The sequence below is a fragment of the Ammospiza nelsoni genome, chromosome 5 (genome assembly GCF_027579445.1).
Source record: "Ammospiza nelsoni isolate bAmmNel1 chromosome 5, bAmmNel1.pri, whole genome shotgun sequence".
Lineage (NCBI taxonomy): Eukaryota > Metazoa > Chordata > Aves > Passeriformes > Passerellidae > Ammospiza > Ammospiza nelsoni.
In genome coordinates this window covers 61,208,363-61,230,135 of record NC_080637.1, presented here as the reverse complement: position 1 = coordinate 61,230,135, position 21,773 = coordinate 61,208,363, and the positions used below count along the sequence as shown (strand labels likewise).

At 46.9% G+C, this 21,773-nt stretch overlaps 1 protein-coding gene across 3 annotated transcripts in view; it reads left to right on the top strand.

Moving 5' to 3' along the window:
* The window catches only part of DENND2A (DENN domain containing 2A), a 56,890-nt gene that overhangs the window by 18,141 nt on the left and 16,976 nt on the right, over positions 1–21,773 (top strand). For 2 of the 3 annotated variants that reach the window (XM_059472138.1, XM_059472140.1), the window contains exons 2-12: positions 3,629–3,727; positions 5,362–6,573; positions 7,564–7,691; positions 10,890–11,011; positions 13,326–13,523; positions 15,434–15,527; positions 16,780–16,830; positions 19,667–19,854; positions 20,541–20,650; positions 20,859–20,928; positions 21,543–21,620. In XM_059472138.1, the coding sequence (XP_059328121.1) occupies positions 3,657–3,727; positions 5,362–6,573; positions 7,564–7,691; positions 10,890–11,011; positions 13,326–13,523; positions 15,434–15,527; positions 16,780–16,830; positions 19,667–19,854; positions 20,541–20,650; positions 20,859–20,928; positions 21,543–21,620 (2,322 nt within the window). In that variant the 5' untranslated portion in view covers positions 3,629–3,656. The remainder of the gene's footprint in view (positions 1–3,628; positions 3,728–5,361; positions 6,574–7,563; positions 7,692–10,889; positions 11,012–13,325; positions 13,524–15,433; positions 15,528–16,779; positions 16,831–19,666; positions 19,855–20,540; positions 20,651–20,858; positions 20,929–21,542; positions 21,621–21,773) is intronic. The other variant, XM_059472139.1, reaches the window with a different exon arrangement.

Below are 21,773 nucleotides of genomic sequence, written 5' to 3'. Positions count from 1 at the left end.
GAGCAGGGGCTGGGGGAGGGAGACTTGAAGGCTTTAACTGTTGGTTTCCCCTTACTCATGTTTTTCCTGTTAGTGTTTTGTCTTCTTGGCATCCTTCCTGTTCTTTATATGTGTATGTATGTTATATATTGTTGCTGTTTCTATGCTGCACCCTTTGTTGTCTAAAGCACCAGAGCAGGGAGATGTGACTTGTAGGCTTTGGCTGCTCAGAGTTACCCAGATTTTGGTAAAAGAAAAACATGCCTGTTTTTCTTCATGGAGGAGAGTTGGACCAGCTGCAGGTTGTTCCTGTTGCTGTGAAGCCTTGCTGTTCATATGCACCAGCAGCACATGTGGACATGGATGAAGTTTTTGGGAGGTGCAGAGTAAACAGAGCAGAGGAAACCGCGAGATACGGCCTCCAGCAGGCAGCAAGGGTAATACCCAAAACCACCTTTGAGGAGTGCTTGGTTTATTCCCCATAAACAAAACTGCAAAGAAAGGAGGCCTGGGAGGTTTGCTGACCTCAGAGACAAGACCTCAGGCTCCCTCTATGTGACCTGTGTGCTGGCTGTGTGCATTTCCAGTGACATGGACTGCAGGGCCTTTGCGCTCCCCTGGCTTTTGTCATCATCTGGTGGCTGCACCAAGTGCAGTGGGCAAAGCTGGTGTCTTCCTCTCCCTGGAGGTGTTCCTCTGGAAGCCTTCTCTGCCCTCTGAGGGTGGGAGTGTGCCTCTCTTTTATTCACTGGTTGCTCTGGAAACATCACATAGTATCCCGTGCCCTGAACCAGATGTGCACGCTCCAAGAGCGTTTGGATCAGAAGTGGGGAAGAGGGCACTGGGGAAGGGGGGCGGGAGGAAAACTTAAATTAGAAGAAAGCCAAACAGCCATTGCTGGAGACAGATGATTACAGCTCATGTCAAGGCTGCTTCCTGCATGCCAATGATAGATCAGTAAACAAACGCCTCTCTGCGAACACAAAGCAGGCAGGAACTCTGTTTGGAAGAGAGAGGTCGGGGTAGGTCTCCCTTCACTTGGTAGCAGGAAGCCCCTATCACATGGCCCTGGGAATTGTGAGGCCGGGTGCATGTGGGAGATAGGCCGAGAGGCTTCTGCTGGGAGACTTCACATCCTTCCCAGGGCCCAGCCAACAGGTTTGAGGGCTCCCTCCCTCTTTCCTCCCACCTCCTCCCCTGTCCTTCCTTTCCCAGTTTAATTTTGAAACACTATCAGACGACTGCTTTGTTCCCCCAAACAATGACAGGGAATAAATTGCAGTGGCAAGGTTCTCCAAATGGTGCTCAGTATCTTCTCTCCCCTTTCATGGCCTTGATGTCCTGCTCCAGGGTGTAGTGCCAGGTGCAGTGGCCTCAGGCTCTGGTTCTGCAGGGCTGTGCCTCCCATTGCTGGTAGAAAATTCTTGTGTGGTTTTTAGAGAAAGGCAGCGACCTGCCAAGAAGTACCAGCTTGATGAGTGTGTGCTTGTCCTTCTTGGGGCTTCTGCTGATGAAACTCAGCCCTGCTTGTTTTTTTTTTAGGCAGTTTGTAGGGCCCTGGTCACATTGCTTTGGTGCTTTGGAAGCTCCTGGAGCACCCTTTAATCTGCCTGGTATGGGTGTGTTGCTTTGGTTAGTCCAGCCACACTTGTGCCTGCAGGGGACAGACATCCCTCTGCCCTTGGTTCCAAGTCACGCTCATCTGCTCCTGGCAGTGGTGCTCCTTTCCCGTGAGACTCTTGCAGCACTCAGCTGCTGCTTTGTGGCTCACTTCTGCAAACCAGGGCTGATGGAGTCTGTCCCATCCACCACAGAGGAAGAAACAAGTGCACCTCTTAGTCTGTATGATCTGCTTTTGGCCTGTCCCACAGGAGGCCTGCCAGGGAGCTGACTGTGCCAAGCATCAGCACACATCTGCTGGTACCCAGATGTTCCTTTTCAAACAGGGCTTGTTCATGGGCTCTTGGAAAAGGCTGAGAGATGGAGTTTCCTGATGGGGAAACTGGGTGATCTCATGAAGACAGAGGAGTGCATCCCCAGTGAACATTTGATGTTTCAGCAGAGCCACAGGGATTGTGTGTGAGGACACAAGAAATGTATTTCTCACCGCTAAAGGCAGTGACGACGAGCTGCAAGGCACCAAGTGAGTGCTGAGTGAAGACACTGTCCCTGCTCTAGGGATGTTGTAAACCAAGTGCAGAGCAGACTGTGTTGCAGCTTTGTAGGAATCTGCTTTGGCTGGCTGGTGAGTCACTCTTTGGCCAAGGCCACGAGTATGGTTAGTTTTTCATTATTTTCAATCCATAACAGTTAATGGATGGATGAATAGATTTTGGTCCTTGGGCTGGTAAATTTTCTTGACAGTGTTGCAAAGCTGCTCTGTGAAGTGAAGTGGGTGCTTGTTCCAGTTACTAATGAGGGAGAGAAGCCAAGGGAGTTTATTGTCTGGGAAAAGAGAGTCTGCTAAATGGTTAGCAATGAGCTGCCCCGAGTGTGTACACATTGAGTTGACCCAGAGTTCACTCCTCGCCTCAGGAACATTGCCAGTATGGAATAAAAGGAGGGAGAGAAAACTGTGAACAAACAAAACTGATTCTCCCTGCCCCCCTTTTTCCTTTCTCTGCCCAAAAACTTGAACAGTGGAAACGAGAGATCCTTTTGTTCTTTCCTGTTTCTGGTGTGGTGGGCTGTATGTTTTTTTAATGACAAGAGGCATTTGGTCTTGTCAAATGCCAGGTATGGCAGGGCAGCCTCTGGCAGAGCAGCCAGTGAAGAAACCTGAGAGACTTTTCCAAGTATTGCCTACAAGGTGGTGAGCCTGTTGTCATTGCAGTGCTTTAGAGCAGGCTGACCACCCTGATAAGTGAGCAGAGATGGTGCTGCAGAGTAACTGAGTAATTCTTCCATTTTCTATTTATCAAAAAGAGCATTGCAGCACAATAAAATGGAGATGGAGTCTGTTGCATTGACTGGGTAGCAGTGGCACTCAAAGAGAGAGACAGTCATTCCAAGAGTGCTAGAAATCATGAGGCAAAGAGAGTGACTCGTTTTTGTGAATGATTTATCTTATCCCCACAAGGAGTTGTCCTCTGAAATGAGATCAGTAGCAGGCTAACATGGCCCACCAGAGAGAAGACCAGTGGCTGCAGTGCAGTGTCTCTTCAGGCTAAAATTTTTTCCCAAGTTTTTCTTCAGGCTAAATTGTTTATCCCAAGCTTCAAATGTTGTGACAGGCTTGTATGTTCAGCAGCCACTTCAGACTTGTGGCCTTAGCACAGGTTGTTATAAAATTGGTTTTGGCTTAGTCTTCTGCAAGGGGAAAAAAAATCTAAATCTGAGGAGATTTTGACAGCAATAAAAGCCTTTTTGAAATGTTCTCCATATTTAATTCAAGGTGCAGCAAGTGATGCTGAGTCAAAGACAATTTTTACCCTCAAAAACTCTCAGCTCCTCACTGGGCTTCTGAGGGGTGTTGCTGTCACCCCTCTTCCCATTTAGCAGGGGAGGAAGCCTGGGCTGTCTTTAGACAGCTGTCATGTCTTGCTGCAGGTCCTCTCCTGGATTTCAAGGAGAAATGTATGTGTGTGTAGAAGGAAAAGAGAAGGATGCTGAGCAGAGAGCAATGCTTCTTCCTTGTGTCTGTCTGCAGGTGACCTGCTGCCCTGCTGTGTGCTGACATGATGACAGCAAGCAAGGTGGCCGATGTCAGCAGCACGTCTGGGGGTGCTCTCTGCCGGTCTGGTGAGAGGTGAGAGCTTGCCATGTTCCACTGTGCTTTGCTTGTCTTTATTGTCTCCAACACAAAGGAAACTAAGGGAAGGAAACCTTCTGTCCCTCTCTGCTCCCACATTAAAACACACCCCATAGGTTCCATCTTGTGATTCTGCATGTTAAATCATCCAGTCAGACTTCTAATGTTCCAGACTCACAGTGCTGGAAAAGGTCTGCCCCAAGGCAAGAGCACTTGTGCTGATGATATCTCTGCCAATGTTTGTCCTGCCTGCACTGGAGGTTTTTAAGCCTGGAGACTCCTCAGAGGAGCCCCACTGTCCCCCACCCTTTGCAGGGTCCCTTCTGCTCTGAGGTCCAGCCACCATGGCACTGTGATGCCTGACTTGGGAAAGCTGGTGGTGCTCACAGCACCAGCTCTTAACCAAAGCACAGTGTCACTGCCCAGCCAGGAGTGAAGTATCTGTGAGGCTGAGGAAGAGCAGGTGTGGCTCAGGTCCTGTTTCCTCTCCAAAACCTGTCCCAGACTCAGTTTGCACCACAACCGAGTCTGCCATGGCTGCCAGCACTGCTTAGCTGCAGGACAAAGCTCCAGGCCTGACAGCACCCAGGGTATCCCCAGGGATGCTCCTACACGGCTGCTCAGTTCTGCAGGAGTCACAATTGACATGTTTAAGTTAATAGGACAATTTCCCAAGCTGAATCTTAATGTTGGAATTGTGATTAAATGGGACTAATTATATGGGTTTGCATCCCAGTAATTATCTTTTGTTGTCTTGGTGCTCTTTCCCAAGCCCAGGCAAACCTCAAAGATGTAGCCAAGTGCTTCAGTTCAGAAACATTTTGTGTTGGAATAACTGCCTGTTCAGCAGGATATTGACAAAATATCACAGCATTGATACTGTGGTATCACACACTTGAAAATCTCTAGATTAAATATGTTTGGAATTTTTGTTGCACTTTGGACCTAAACAGTGAAGATGTTTAATGTGAGAATGTTGAATCTGGTTTCTGGGTGCTGGGGGAGTGTGCCTGAATGCATGTGGGGACTGAGTGCACATGTGGACTGGGATGGTAGAGCCCATACAAATGGAATAATAAAAGTGCAGTCTTTGGGTATCAATATGCATTTGGGGAATATTAGGATGGACTGAGAGAGATCCTCTGAGCAGGCACTGCAGAAATGCCAGATGTACCACATGCATTCTCCTCTGTGTAACAGCAGTAATTTTGCTGTTGTTTGCAGGTGGTCCATTTTGCATTTGTTTGCTTAATGCCTGCTATGTCCAAAGCTCTGCTGCACTTCTGCACACACACACACACACACACACACACACACACACACACAGGTGAAGCTCTCATTGGTATCAGCATGTCTGATGTACAAAAAATCCCTCTCTAACCTGCAGCTTACTTCTTCCACAGAGGAAGGCTCCGTTTCCAACCTCATATTGGTTTTAACGAGAGAAGGGCAGTATGTTTTGGCTAGAAGGACCTTTCCCTGGGCATCCTCCCCTTTAGGCCCATGTCAAGTGCTTGGTTTGAGCATCCTCTGCCATCACCTTTATGAGTAGAGCTTGAGGAGCTGATGAAGTAAACCAAGGATGAGCAATGGCAGTGAATATTTCTTTCCTTTTTGCCTTTGATATGCAGGATCAAGCTTGCAGATAAAAACAATACAGCAGCTGTGAAGGAATTAGGAAGACCTCTGTGTGGATTTTTGAGTGAGAAATGTTCTGAAGGTTCCTCTGTTGCCCTGGGTTCAACACCTGAAGCTGGACCAGTTTCTTCTGTGGTGAAGAACCCACTGGGAGCCTTGGAGAACTTGATGCTGGATCCAAGGCTCGACTGCTTTCAGCAGAACATGCTTAGTCCTAAAATGATCATCAGTGACCCATCTGTGGATCTGAATGTCAAAGAAAACAATAAAATCATCAAGAGACAGATAGGAGGCACTCAGAATACACGGTCACCTGGAAAAATTGGCTTGACGAATAAGTCCTTCAGCATCAAGGACAAAATTTCAGAATGGGAAGGGAAAAAGGAAACGCAGTCCGCTCCTCGCAGGGAGGATGAGGCAGGAGTTAAAGAGGAGCACAAGATGCCTTGTGGAACTGAGAAGATGAGTGGGGAAGCACTGGTGACAAGGAAAGCAGAGGCCAAGAGACTTATGAGCTGGGAACTGGAGTGTAAAGGGGCAGGCAAAGAGAATGAGCGGAAAGCAGGAGCTCAGAAAGGCACAGGGCAAGCAGCAGAGCGAAAAGGGGAAGCGCAGAAGGATGAGGAAATGGAGTTCAGCCCTGGAAAATGCAAGGAAGTGAAAGGTGGGAAGTGGGAGGTCCAGAAGGAGAATCTTTCAGTGCTTAGTCAGGTCAAGAAGCTAGAGCAGGCTTTGAAAGATGGCTCAGCAGAGCTGCAGCCACAGCTGCCTGGTACTTACTATTCCCCACAGTGCTTGCAGGAGAAGGCAGCACAAGGGCACGCCGCTCCTGAGGGCCATGAGGGTGTGTGTGGGGCTGAGCTCAACAAAAGGCTTCTTGGCGTGGACTCTGACATCAGTGAGCCGATTTTTGGGACTCTAGAAGAGATCAGAACTTCTCATGTGAAATCCAAGCACAGCACAGTGGAGAATGTGTACACAGAGCCAGGGGTGCCAGAGAAGAAGCCCTTCATCAACCCACTGCCCAAGCCTCGGCGGACTTTCAAACACGAGGGGGAAGAGGACTGGGCGCCAGCAGTTAGGAATAAAAGAAACTTACCCCCTCTGCCATCCATTCCTCCCCCTCCTCTGCCCTCCTCTCCTCCCCCATCAGCTGTCAGCAGGAGGCTCTGGAGCGGGAAGCACAAGAACAACGCTGACCACAGGTACTGGGGGTGTGTTTCATGGAGCTGTTGGTGTTCATGGTGGAGTGCCACCTTCCCATCTTTCTCTGAGAGAGACAAATCTTCCCTTTTTGCTCAGAATCTCCAGCATAATCAGCCCTCGGAGAATGTATGAGTGGCCATCACTGCTCCACAGGGTAACTGTGGAAGGATAAGTTATGGCAGATTTAAGGTCACTGTATTACATGGCTTAACCTTCAAGCCTAAAATTGAGGGATTTGGGGTTTTGTTTTGGTTTTCTTAGGAGAAACTCTACTTAATTACACAATGACCACAGCTGGTCTGGAACAGTGTTTGGAATGATAATCTGTAGTCTCTAGTGCAGCATTTTCACTGCCCATAGTAAACCTCAGTGAATCTGATGTGTATATATTCTTCTGGAGTGCTTGCTTGCCTTTTATCCCCTCCCACATGATTGTCACACATTTTTGGGGTGGAGAAGATAAAATACACAGCTTTTCTAATGCCCTCTGGATAAATTGTCACTTAAAAGTTCCTGGCTCCGTTGCAGAAAGGGAATCAAAACTTGCTAGGTTTGCTCACGGAGGGCACAGTTTTACCCTTCCTACCATTCCACAAGCAAGTTTTGTTTGTCTCTGCTGCTCAGAGAGCTGATTTTGGGGCCCTCTTACACTTTCTGTGGGTGGGATCTGTGCAGTAAATGGGACCTCTCACATCCTAAGGTTCTGTGCAGTGCTACAGGATGTGCCATTTCACACTTGCATCTCCACAGTGTGCTATTGCCATAACAACCCAGATTATCTGTGGCACCCCTAAATGCCTGATAAAAACAGCCAATCTCAGTATTGCTTTTTCATGCTTTATATGGGATGACGCAGCCAAACGTTCTCAGCGATTTATTTTGCCAGCTGTGTCGCACTTTGGAGAAGTGAATTAGCTGTAATTTGGTTATAAATGCTGGTTAACTGCATCACTCTCCTCTCTGCCCCTCCTCCCCCCTCTGTGGTGCAGGAAATCCTATGAGTTTGAAGACTTGCTGCAGTCCTCGTCCGAGCACGGCCGGGTGGATTGGTACGCGCAGACCAAGCTGGCCCTCACACGCACTTTATCTGAGGAGAACGTCTATGAAGACATCCTGGGTAGGAACCCTGCACAGGGGAGGGAGCTGCCTGCCCGTCCTGAGCAGCAGGGACTCCTGGTCAACAGGCATTCAGCAGAGGTGCTGAATAAAGTGTGTTTATTGTCCAAATGTAAACCAGGACACGTTTTGCGCATATTATTGGCAAGTAATAAGAAAAATGGACGGGGTACTTCAAAGCTCATCAGCTTCAAAGATAAACCTGAGGCATATGGGAAGCAGCTTTTAGTTTTTGCTGGCATATCTTCTCTGCCTTCCTTTTGTCCTGTGGATTAGTTCTCACAGCTCTGATCTGTCCATTGTGGTGATTTTGTCACTGCTGAGATAATGCAAGCAGTCTGAAAACAGCCTTGAAGTCAGCAGTTCCACAGCTCAGGAATAGGGTTGTGTATGGCTTCAGGTACCATTGCAATTAAGAAACTGGGTCTCATGCTCTTTGAAATTGAGTTTTATTTAGTTCTCTAACTGCGATGTCAGATCAGTGCCATTTTAAACACTATTTCCTGTAACCCTCTCCATTTGTATAGTGTTTTTTAATATTGTGTTATGTGGCCTTTGATGGAGCATAGAAATGTCCCTCTTGAAAAAGCCTTAATGAGTTTTAGTAGCTATAGGCTGGTGCTGTGTAAATCTCTTGGCAGAGGTCAGCAGATTAGGAAGGGAATAGCTGCATCAGCTCCATGCTGCTGTAATCCTACAAAGGTGCTCTGTGGTTGTTGGGCATAGGAGGAGCTGCACTTTCTCAGGAGCAGGCCAGGCATTATTATTTTGATATGAATAAAACCTGATCATACTTAATGAGAAAGACTCTGAAAGGAATTGTGTTCCCTTGGGGCTAATGGCAGACAAGGCAATTCTAATCCATCCTTTCTGACATTTTTGAAGCTTTTGGCCTCATTTGTGGAGCTAAGAGCCTTGTGTTTGCTTTTTTCTTCTCTTCTCTTGGGAGACCAAAGGAACAGGGAGTGTCTAAGCAGCTGCTGTGGGGTTTTTGTGTTGGGCCATGATGGGAGGTCTCAGAAACCACTGAGTAAGGGTCACCTTGTCAGCTGGAATAACATGGATAGCATTACAGAGTGGCTGTGAAGGCAAATCCATCTATTCAAACACAAGCACACCCCCATGTCCCAAGTGTGCAGGGAACTTAAATCTCAGCCTGAAGTTCTTCTCCCCTCCAGCTTTTACTTGCAAAGATTAGAAGAAAACAAAGTAATAGGTAATTGTCAGCTAATAGAGCATGTTTGTTTTTTGTTTTTTTGCTGCATGTTAAGGCCCTGCCTGGAGTCAGTGATCTTTAATTGGTTCCTGCAATCCTGGTGGTGTTACCATGGAAGCTTGGGAAAAGGGTGGATGGGGATAACTCAAAAGAAAAAGCTGCAGTTTTGTTGTTCACAGACAAGTTTAATCCACAAGAAAAACATCATGTGAAAACCTCACCAGTGGAAGGGGAATCAAGACTTCAGCCACAGGACAGTGCTGCTGCCCACAGACAATCACATGTGCCCATCAGGACATGCAAGCACACACATACACACACTCATATGTGTGACTTGGGGGGCTTCAGCTGCTGCTGGAATAATGGTTCCAGTTCCCAGCAAGTCACACAGATTTCCTTCATGCACCCTCTTTTCCCCTGTTCACCATTGCTTACCTGGAATGTTGGAAGCTGAGTGATGGATGACAAGGTTGATTTGTACAAAAAGAGGGAAATTATTTTCTTTCTTCTAGGCTGAAGCTAATTGGACTTGTTTAGCAGTGTGAGAATGGGACAAGCAGCAGAATCCAAGCTTGTTCTTTTTTTCTCCAATCTTCCCAGTTGCATGACAGCTGAAGTAGATTTTCAATACTGAAAGATTGAAATTAGAAAGTGGAGCCAGTTTCAGGGACAGGAGAATGTTTGCTGACCAAGTGCAGCCTTGCTTTGCTGGTGTCACACCCCCTTGCCTTCTCCATGGTGAATTTGGGTTCCCTGCTGGAGCACTGGGTGCCACCAGCTACTGGAGAGGACAGTGCTGGGGAAGATTTGGCTTTCTGTCCTTGTCTGCAGAGTTCAGCTGCACTCCTGCCCCAGCTGGGCAGGCACCAGTCACACAGATCCCACAGCCATTTCTGGTCCTGCTGCAGGGGTGTGCAGCACCCCTGGCTTCCAGTCTTTGCTCTCAGCCAAGCATTGTGTGACAGTAAGAGAAGGGCAGTTGCTTTGGGTCCCAGCTATCCACTGGGATGTGGCATGAAATGAGGGCAGCGAAGAGACAAGGCTCATAGCATGTCATTTGCCTGTGCAGATGCTTGGGCTAAGCCTTTGTCAGTGGTTTCTTAGCTGCTTGAGTGGAGATGTCACAACCTGCTTTGTCAGAGTTGTGCTCTTTGTGAACCCACTTAGGTTTACATTCCCTAGTACTGCTGAAGAGTGGGATATAATAAGTTCAATATATACAATTTTGGGTGTTCAAAACTCAAATTAGTTGTGTGCCTCATCTCCAGAATTGCTGGGAAGAAAGGAATCTACATCTATGTCAGAGGTGTGGGCTGTGTGCCACATGCCATCCTTCTGCAGGGGAGGAGTACCCTGACTTTGAGTGGCTTAATCCTTCCTTCTTTCTAAAGTACAGCATGTGAGGTTGAGGTCTCCATGATTGGTAGACATGTTTGAAGTCCTGGATTGTGTGATAGATATCCATGTTCAGAGTGTGGATTAAATCTTCCTGCAGTCAGCCCAAGAGCAGGACATCACTTCAGCCCCAAGTCAGGGGTGACCAGATTCATCCCCCTAAATGTGGGACTTAAACAGAGAGAGGACCTTCATACCATGCTTCAGCTCACAGTTTCATTGAGGAACTCCAAGCAGACGACTGGCAAGAAGGAAATGTAGTTATGAACTAATGTTCATGAGAACAGCACAGTTCTCTGGGTGCAGGAAAATGAACTTAGGGGTTTGCAGGGTCTTTTCCATCTGTAATATCTGTGATATGTTTCTATGGCTGCATTTGTCTGTGTCAGGGTTTGGACACTGCCCAGCAAGCAGCTGGACTTCCAGGGCTATGGAGAGAATGAAGCAACTGCAGGAATGCTTTAGAACAGGCCTTTATGTGTGATGTGGCAGGTGGGAGAAGATCAGGGGGTCCCAAAACGGATTTTTATGGCAAACCTCAGAGATTTTCTGCGCTTAGAATCTTTTGCTTTTGGCTTTTTGCTGCAGATCCACCCTCAAAGGAAAACCCTTATGAAGACATCGAGACCAACAGCCGCTGTTTGGGGAAGAAATGTGTCCTGACCTTCCCAGCATCCCCCACCTCGTCTGTCCCTGGGACTCCCACAAAGGTATTTGGATTCAAGTGGCCACCTCTTCTGCTCCAGAGAGTTTTTGGGTGAAATCCAGGTGCTGTGTGGAAAAAGTGGACACCTTCATCATGTTAGGGATTTTTCCTTTATGTCTTTTGCCACAGGGTACAGTGTGATAAGAGGGGATTTACTCCCCTTCAGTGAGGTAAAAAACAAACCAGCATTCCCTTACATAAGTGGTTTGCTTCCACTTTTTTCTTCACTTCAGGATTGCCTTCCCTGGTGGTGTGGGAAGACCTTCCTCCCCTCAAAGAGGGCATGGAAGTATTTGGGCAATCAAGGCCTGCAGTAGCCTTGTCTCAGTGTCTTGGGCAGTGCAGTCTGCCCATGCTGGTGCCCAGGTGCCTCTGCAGCACACCCCCACCCCCCAGGAGCCTTTTTTGCTCTCTCCATGAGACAATTGCTGGTAAGTAAGGCAGTGCCACTCCCCTGCGTGCAGAGCTAGTGCTAGAAGAGTGTCCCCAGCACAGTCCAGCTCACAGCTTGGGGCTTTTTCCTCCTTGTCCATGGAACCAAAAGAAGAGGTAAAGCTTTGATTGGCATCTCCTGCTCAGAGCTCAGGGTTTACCAAGGGCACCCCTGCTCCCTCAGCCTCCCAAGCTGCTTTGGTTGATTCATGCTGCCTATTTAGATAGTCCAAGCTAGGACAGCAGGGACAGCATGACAGTCAAAGTCATCTTGGCAATAAATGGGTCCAGAGTGGATAGCAGGGATCTAAGGTTTTATCATGCTGTCCAAGTAACAACTATTATTAGAGCTGTTATCCAACATATTCAGAAGTTTTATGTGCAGTGTTCCTTGACATGCTGCTCTTTTCCAACCAGCTTAATCAGCAACTAAGGTGTCTTTGGATAATTCAGTGAAAACTGTTCTGTGATTCTCAATCCATTCTCCTTGTTGCTAGTCAGGTCTAGAGCAGCAAGGGGCCATGTGTGTGTTGGGATGAGGCTGATCTCCCTCAGAGATTTGCAGTCACCTGTGCACCCAGATTTCCCACATGTGCTGTGGAAAGGGGGCTGCAGTGCTGCCCAGCAATGCCTTACACCAGAGATACTGTTCCCAGCAGGAGAGCTGAACGGGAGTCATTATGTTACTCTGCTGTGCTTTGGTGTCTAAAAGCCCTGATCTGCATCAGTCAGAAAAGGAATGCTGCAGCTCTCTTGGCAGCTGATGGGTTTGCAGCTGCAGCATTCATCCTGTGGAGAGCCTGGCCAGGCTGCAGTGGTGGGGAATGGGTCTGGACAGACTTTCAGGACTACTATAGATGTAACAGCTCACATCCCTGGTGCAGAATGGGATTCTTCAATGCAAAGACTCCCTACAGCCTCATTTTTACAGGACTTCTCTGTAGGTGGCAAACGTTTTTTGGATTTTCTGCCAAATCCAGAGACACCTGAGCTAACCTGAGTGGATTAATTGGTGTGACTCATAACTGCTGAGTGTGTCTGCTGGTGGAGGCAGATGGTGGTGCTGCCTCAGCTACAGGCCCAGTGCTGCTGTGAATTGTTCAGAGCTAGGCTAGATAACTCTCCCCCACACTTCTTAGTGCCAGATACATCCTCTGGCAGTGCAGATTCTGTTCCCACAAAAGGTGCAATTTACCTTGTCAGAACTACTGGGAAATTCTGTAAGAGAAGATAAAAAGTGTTCTTATTGGGCATCTTTCTGGTGAGAAGTGGTTTGCCCCTCTTTATCTGGAGCTTAGCTTTCTACTTCTCTGATGCTATTTTTGGTCAGAGACTTTAGGAACTTCACTCTGCTTCTTAAACATCTTCTGTTGTACTCCCACCAAACTTGCTAATGAGTTTAGGAGGAAAGCATAATTGTCTAACAGCATCTCTTGTACCCTTTGAACTATCTGATTCTGGCTCCTGTCAAAGGCAGCCATACTGACAGTGCTTTCTGCCTGCTCTCACTGCTTCTCTGTCCCTCCTGGCTAGCTGCTCCTTATCCCAAATGCCTGTGGTTGGTTGGTTAGTCTTGTCCTGTTTACAATCCCAACCTCTGGATTACCCAAATCCTGGGAGATTTTTTTTCCACACTGGAGCAAGAGCTTCTTGGCCAACCCCTGAGCCTGTGTGCTGTTCTGGAATGAAAATGAACTGGTTAAATTGCTGGCCAAGATGTAGCCTGGCAGCTGCCTGGCTTTCCTGCATGTGCACAAATCCATGGGCACTCTCAGGCTGTTTTGACAACTGAGTGCTGTGGCTGGATTTACTGATATGAAGTGTAAGCAATGGAGTAAAGACCCACAAGGTTCTGTGGTCATTCATTCCTTCTCCTCTGTTTCCAGTTGCTTTCCAAGCCCACGATTTTCCGGCAAAACTCGGAGCGGCGGAGTTTCAAACTGCCGGACATACGGAAACTGAGCCGGGATGGGACTGGCTCACCGTCCAAGGTCAGCCCTCCCTCAACCCCCAGCAGTCCAGATGACACCTTCTTCTCCTTGGGAGACTCTCAGAATGGCAAGAGGAGAAGGAAGATTCCCAAGGTAAATCTAGGGCTTTGGCTTTTTTGGTTTGGCTTCTTCCAGGCAGGAGTGTGAGTATGAGACCAGGTTTTCTTGAGTTTCCAGTGTGTGGCATCCCTGCAAGGCAGCTGCTGTCCTGGCTGTTGACTTGACTTGTGCTTAACCCCCTTTCTGCCTGAAGGAGAAGACATACAAACATGTCTGCACCTTTCAAAGAAGTTATTTTTCCATCTGAGATTTCATAATAAGAAGAAAAAAATGCATTGTAATTTTCGGATAGAAATTGAAGTATGTCAGAGAGGAAAGAAGCAGTTCATATTTTGCAGAAGATGTACCCCATCATACTCCCTTCTGTGCTTCCTGGATGGGACAGTCAGAAATTGTCTGTGTGTTGTGTGTTTGTTTCCTCCTGGAAATCTGTTGTTCTTTGCTTGTTCTGATTGATGCACTGGCTGTTTATAATTTAAGGTGTGACTGTAAGTTAACAATGAACATAATGACAATTGGGTGACAAAAGGACTTGTCTGCAGTTATGAGCATTTTCTTCAGCAACATTTCCTATTTCTTACTTGGATACAGCATTACTCCATTTAAATTTTATTTTCTTTCAGATCTGGCAGGATGTGTATTCAATCCAAATGAGGTTTGGCAGCAGTCTATCTATTGAATGTTTCAAAAACACAGTTAGAAAAACACAGTTGCTTATCCCGGTCTTTGCAGGACAAGCAGAGGCTACCAGGGACAGTCTGTGGTGAATTTTTTCCAAACCCACAGTTTGCATTTGGGGAAAAAGGGATGTGTTTGTGTATCTTCTTTGTTTCCTGGTTGCCAGATCTGTGTTCATGTTTGCATATCTGATTTTTGAATGCCCTCTCTGTGTGCCTCAGCCTTTCAGAAATGAGCCAAAGACTGCAAATGTTTAGGGTTTCTTTCCCAGTATGTCTTCACATCTGTGCATGGGCTTGAGCTCTGTCTGTGTATTCACACATACTTTTATGTCAACTGAAGAGAGGATTTCAAGTGTTTATTTACCCCACAGTGCCACTGAGCAGTCTTGCAGGGCCAGGACAGAACTGAGGTTTGCTTGTCAAGGGCAGCATCACCCGAGGCTTGAGCTGGGCATCTGGGTGAAGGCTGCACTTCCACAGCAGAGCATCCTGCCTCCCACTTCTGTATTTGTGTTCAGAGTTGCCTGACCAAGTAGGTGGGAGGCCTGTCTTACCCTGAGCTCACAAGACATGTGTGGATGTAAATCTGGAATCTGAATTTATTCCAATTATTTATGGAATAAATCTGAATGCTGTGGCCATATCCCAGTGCTCCTGCCTGGTACCTTGAGAAGGAGGCAGGTCCGCTCAGACAGGGAGCCTGGCATGGCTCTGCTGCAATTCCCCTCCCCTTCTGGAATGGACAGGGAGACCAGGGGCACTGAATGAGCCACTGAGCCCAGCACTGCCCCACACTGAAATGTCCTCTCTCTTGGCCAGCTGGGAGCACAGGAGTTACAGGATTGCAAAGGAAACCACTGGTGTGAAATATTTCAGCATCACTGGCCTCCATCCTTCTCATTTTCTTCAGTCATCCTCCAGCCAGTTTTCTGCTTCCAGACCAGCACAGGTTGCTAAGGGACCCTCTGGTGCTCCCATGGAGTATCGAGAGGTGGACTCTGTGTAGCTGATAAAGCTGCACAGTGTGGAAGTGCATTCAGGTGTGGCCTTTCACACCAGGGGTTTGTTCCCCTGGGCTCTGCTGTACCAGAGTCAGCAAGGGCAGTGCAGCACAGATCCTGGGAATTGTGCCTCCTGCACCATCAAGGGAACAGTTTCACTGTGGCCAAGGTTGGGATAAAGAGCAGTTTGCATAAAATTCTAGCTCAATTTCTTGCCTGGGGAAGAAATTAACCTTGTTTTGTTTGTGTGTTTGCTGAGCAGCTGGTGCTGAAAATCAATGCCATTTACGAGGCACGGAGGGGAAAGAAACGAGTCAAGAGACTGTCACAGTCTACAGAGAGCAATTCAGGGAAAGGTAAAGGAGCTTCACATCATCATTCCTCTAAGACTTTCTGAGGACCTGCCCTGGACTTTAGACTGCCTTAGTGGTTTATGTGACACTTTCTAGCACTTCATCCAGTCCAGACTAAGGTTGAGTTGGGGTTTCCACTCTTTTTTTTTTTTTTTTTTTTTTTTGTAAGATAAGGGCTGTTCCTCTGCCCTTTGGTTAAAATGGAAGGTTTCTGTTTTTCTTGCTTCATTTTCAGTCCATGGCTTTGCATGATAACCTTATAGGTCACCCCAAACATGTGCCCTCTTTTTGATGTTTATTTCTGGAACATGCTGGAAGCTATGGAGAGGAATGTTCTGTCCAAAAACTCTGATTTGTTGAGTTCAAAATATTTTGTGGGAATGTGTCACTTCAGTGAACTGTCCAGTGGAAGACAGGAGATTTTGGAACAGCCCTGGTTCTGTCACCATCCCAATAAACAAATAGCCTCAGTTGGGAATCAGGGTTTCTGCAACTGACTGTAGGACCATCTCCATCATAGCAGGATTGAGACTCTCAGCCTCCCACTGTCAATTAACAACTTGCCCAAAGCATTCAGACACTTCAGAGCAATTGCTTTTAAGCATCTCATCTCAATAAAAATTAAGATTGTGTCTTTCCAACAGAGGATGTTTTTCCAAACCACTTTAATATCCAGCAGAAAGTGACCACCTCTATTTGTTTCCCACAATTATTTGTTACTGTTTATCCCATTTCATAAAGCATAGACAGCCACAGGGTGGATGAGTGTTTATATGAACTTTCAGGGGAAGCACCCCAGACTTTTTATACCCCTTCCTATAGCATCATTCAGAGAAATAGATCATTGGACAATATAGACCTTGAATCTGATTCAGTCAGACAATTTTGTTTGTTTCTTTCTTTCCTTGGTTTTTATCCCATGTCCCAGAAACTACTGCATTTTACCTTGGTGTTGTGCTTATACAAACTTGGATAAAATAGTATTCTGGCATTTTATTCTTTATGCAACTCTTCTGGCTGTGCAAAATTGATTTTGTTGTTGGTTTGGGTGTTTTATCCCTGAATGAATGGGAAGATACCAGGGTTAGTAAGCTGAATATATGTGGGTATGTGCACCCTTGAAAAGAACAAGGCCCTTGGGACCTAAACTGCTTCCCCTGAAGTTGCCAGTCCCAGCTTTCTCGTGCCAGTGATAACAAATGCACAAATAGACTTTCCTTAATTCATCTTCCCCTTACTTTCTTTTTTTTCCTAGTTACAGATGAAAACAGTGAATCAGACAGTGACACTGAAGAGAAGCTGAAAGGTAAGGCAAATGTGTGGAGAGAGCAAATGGCTCCTGATGAACTCTGCTCTGAGCTCCTAGGACAAGATCTGTGTCCTACCTTTGGAGAAGGACCTTGTTTCTGCATGGAACACAGGAGAACATGGAGATCTCAGTGCTGCAGGAGAAAATCCATGGGCAGAGGGCTACAGGAGCCCAAAACAAACATCTCTTCCAGCTCCCATCAAAGCTCCTGGTTGATTGACTTTCCAGGAGGAGTATTGGACACTGAGGAAATACAGTGAGATTTTTCAAAGTGCAGAGTCAGAAATGTGTGACCAGAGTGGCAGTGTTGCATGGCACTGGATGTCCAGACACCTCAGCACATGCTTACTGTGGGAGAAAAGCCACCAGCCAGACTGGCTAGCTAGGAAAACAGAGTGGCACTATGTGGTTTATTGCTGGTTAAACTCTCCTGCACTGGCTGGGTTGGGATAAAGCACTACATTTCTTTCTTCACTCTTGTTTGTAGGATTATTTGGTGTACTGGTCTCCAAAATACTCTCCTGAAACCTTGTACTGGTAATTAGCCCCTGCACATTCTGGGGACGTTGCTGTCTTTTGGGAATTTGTGGGGCATATTTAAAATCCTGGCAGAGTTAGAATGGAAGATGGAAACTCCCTCACATTCCAAAGTTTCCTGACTCACCTGCACATCAGATCTGGACAGCAGGTCAGTTCAGTTCCAAGCTGAAAAGACAGGCATGAGCTGTGTCAGCCAGTGTGCACTGTGAGTGGGAGTGCTCATTCTCACCCTCTTGCAGGTTTTTAGAAGTGAAAGCTCAGGCTGAGTTCCCTCTTAGGAGCACAGCTTCCCATTCAAGAACTACTGTATGCTCTTGCTTTCATCTGCATTGAAATCTTTTATCTGTATTGCTATGTTAGCAAGAGCAAGCTGAAAATTGCTGCCAGTGCCTTCCTTTTGGCACATTCTAAGGCTAGGCTGGAGACAGGAGAAAGGGTTTGCACCAGGATGGTGCAGAAATTATATTCACAACCCTCCTGAAATGTTGTGAAAATACAGAGCATGTTCACATTTAGCTGAGACAGGCAGTGTAGATGTGGCCAGGAAGACTTGAACTCTTGCCTGCTGCTGTTGCCATAGTGAATCATGTGCATCATCCTGTGTTTCTCTGTAACTGCAGCTCAGAACTCCCTGGAGAGAGGATGATGGAGATCATATGAAGTCACCTCAAATCCAACAGCACTGGGCTCTGGACAATATCCAGATCCAGACCTGGGGCTGAGTGACTCTGCAAGTCTGCATAAGTGTGAACAGGAGCTCTGGCACTTGCTGTTTGCTCTAAATACAGCTGGATTCTGCTTTATGCCTTGTTGAACTGTTGACTTCCCTATTTTTAAATAGGAAAGTGAGATGATTTAGCAAGTCTCTTGTATTTGGGACTTTGGTTTATGTGTTACACCAAATGTACATATCAGCTAGGTACCTCTGCATGCAAGCCACTGTACATCACCTGAGACACAGTAAATCATGAGGTTGCATGGCAGAGTTGGAAGTGCTGACCCTTGGAAAGGAAAAGTCTAGGAAGACAAACTCTGCCATGATGACAGCAGTAAAATTCTGATATCTTTAGAATATAAACAGTGCAGATCTTGAGCAAGCTTTTCAGAAGCACTCAGCATTGCTGTGACGCTGCTCCTTTTGAAGCCCCTGGTGAAACAGAAAGCACTTCTGAAAGCTTTACAGCCCTAGAGCAAATAACATAGTAGGTGACAAGAAAAAGGACTCTAAGCCATCTTTCCAGGGCCTTAACTGCCCAGGGTTTGTTACACTTTCTGATTTGGGAGGCACCTCAAGATTGCCCTAAATTTCATTGTCTTGAATAATCCATGAGTGGCACAACTACACCAGAAAAAAGATCAACAAGTATATCCCATTTTTCAGGAAGTCCTGTCTCCCAAGCAGATTTCTTATGTATTGGAGTTCCTATAGCATCTCTGTGGTGGTTGTTTCCATCAAAAAGTTGCATTGCCACCCACCTTCCCAAAAAGCAAAGCTGTGAGAATGTGCTGTAGTCTCTGCTTGTAGTTAATTCTTACTTTCTTTTGTAGCAGGGATAAGGGAGACATCATGGAGATTTAATTTGGGATGCAACTGTAAAACTAAGCAGGGGGTGGTCTCAGGGAATTTCATCTGGTCTCTTCTCAGCGGGCAACTTTTCATTACTTTCCATGCTGGAATGTTTATTGTCCCATGGCTCATGTGTGTGTTGCAGCTACAGCTTGCTTGTTTTCCCATTGTCTTGGTGAACTTGTAGAAGCATGGTACTGGGAGATTAAATTTAAGCACAGGAAGAACTGGCATGAGCCAGCATTTTTCACTGGCACCTCTTTTCTCATGTTTTCTGTTGTTGGCCTACAGCCCAGCCTGTGTGCTGGAGCTGGGAGTCCCCAGTATTACTCAGACAGCACAGCCCTGGCCTGACCCAGTGCTGGTCTTGTAAAACCCTGGGGATTGCTGCCCACAGCCTCCTCTGGACAAAGGTGGTCAATCACCTCACTGTGCTGGCTTTGCAAAGTGCATAAATGAGTGCTAGGATGAATGGCTGGACATTATCTGATACATCTTGTCCCACATGGATCTCAGCTTGGGCTGTAAAAGCTATCCATGAAATCCTTCTGCTGCCAGAGTTCTTCAGGGTGATGGCACAACATTATGGCCCATCTCTGTCAATATTATAGTGCAGCTTCCAAAAGAAGCTTTCCACTGAGAAAGCCGTGCAGTGAGGTGATTTCAGGTTCATCCCCCAGTCTGTGCAGAGCCAGAGCAAGCCAGGCTCTCTGTGTGTTCCTGCAGCTCACAGCCAGCGCCTGGTGCACGTGAAGTCGCGGCTGAAGCAAACGCCGCGCTACCAGACCCTGGAGCGGGACCTGATCGAGTACCAGGAGAGGCAGCTCTTCGAGTACTTCGTGGTGGTGTCGCTGCACAAGAAGCAGGCTGGGGCTGCCTACATCCCTGAGGTCACCCAGCAGTTCCCACTGAAGGTCTGTCTCAGATTGTGTGGGGCACTTGGATCGCTGGAGGAGCTGCAGCTTCTCTGTTGACGTGTGTTGTGTCAGTGACCCTCTGCTGTTTCAGTGTTGGGGCACACTGAAAATGGTGGGAGGGCTTCAGTCACTGCCTGAGAATTGTCATGGTATTGCTCACTCCTGAAAGGGCAGCTGATTTAGATATCCTGCTGCCCTTGGCTATGACTTTTATGTAGCTATTCCCTTTCTCCCCCTTTCCTCTTCAAAGATAACTGATGGTTGAGAGAAGATACATGTTCTGAAAGGGAAGGAACAGCTTTCAGTGATAGCCTAGCTCAAAATGGGGAAGGAGGAATGGGAGAAGCACAGAGCCAATGTGATAGAGTGTTTGTAAATGGGATGTGACCAGAGATCCCCTCAGACTTCAGTTCTCTTTCCCCTTGTTGGAAGGTGTGTCCCAGATTAGAGGCACAATATAACAGAGGCAGGTGCTGCAGAGACAGGGCTTGATGGAATTGGGGGCACAGAGTTACCTTGAGATATCTAAAGATTAGGTGAGCCAGAATCACAGAAATTTTAATATCTTCCAGGCAGAAGCTTAGCCTCTGTCATCACCTCTTCATTTGTCACAGGAAAAATATTTGAAGTCATTCCATCCCCACATGACTAATTGGAAACATTCCTTCTCTCTGTTCTGCTAGCTTGAGCGCTCATTCAAATTCATGCGTGAGGCAGAAGATCAGTTGAAAGCTATTCCCCAGTTTTGCTTCCCTGATGCAAAGGACTGGGCTCCCATCCATCAATTTGCCAGGTAAGTACTATACTTGGTATCCTGACTCATGAGAAACAGATTTCTATATCAAGCTAATTAAATGCAAGAGCTGTTACGGTAGAAGATTGGGCAGAACTCTGAGAGGGGTTAGAAAATTCAGAAATAGTGGGGGTTTATTGGATTTGTATGTCTGGGACTGGTAATGAGGCTGATGAGTATCTTGTCCTTCTGGTTTCTCTTTCTGCAGTGAGACATTCTCATTTGTCCTGACGGGGGAAGATGGAAGCAGGCGATTTGGATATTGTAGGAGGCTGCTGGTAATTATCCCTGAGTTTTTTCCTTTTCCTAGTGGTGCAGCCTTCTGTCGGGTTGGTGTTACTGGCACCCATTCTGGAAAGTGGAAGGCTGCTGCTCTTCTCTTTCAGTGTGGAATGAAAAGAGTGGCAACAGAACAGATTTGCTCTCTTCTGTTCAGTGCCAAAGTCCCTCTCTGTGTCCCATCCTCCAGTCCAGACATAACTCTCTTGCATTTTCCTTGCACCAGCACTTTACCATGGCCACGGACTGTTGTTTCACCCCTGAAGCTGAAGACAGGGCTTATCCTCTTTAGGTTTGGATACCTATTAAACAGTTGTCTAAACCTGGGCTGGTCCTGTAGGTTCAGAGCTGTCTCTGTAGATCAGTCTGCTCTGCCTTTGTCATTGACTTAGGTAAGCTGGGACCACACTGTGGATGTGCCCATTTCTCTTCCCTGTTTCTGGTGTACCAGGATTTGAGCCAGGCTGTCACCATCACCATACTGTCAAATGCCTGCCAGTTTCTGAGCCAGCCAGTGAGATGCACAACTAAGAGACCAGTCACTCTATCTTTGCAGTAGTTATAACTCTGACATTTCCTTGTTTTGTGTGTGTGTGTGTGTTTGTCTTGAAAGCCCAGTGGAAAAGGGAAGCGTCTCCCAGAAGTTTATTGCATTGTGAGTCGCCTTGGATGCTTCAATCTCTTCTCTAAGGTGAGGGGGGAGAAAGAGAGGGATTTGTGCCGTAGGTGAAGAGGGACCTGAGAGTGAAGCCAGCACTTGAATGAATGGGGATCGGGGAGGCTGATAGCTGAAGCAAGGATCTGAAAGATTTGGTGAGGCAATGACATGCTAATTACAGAACCT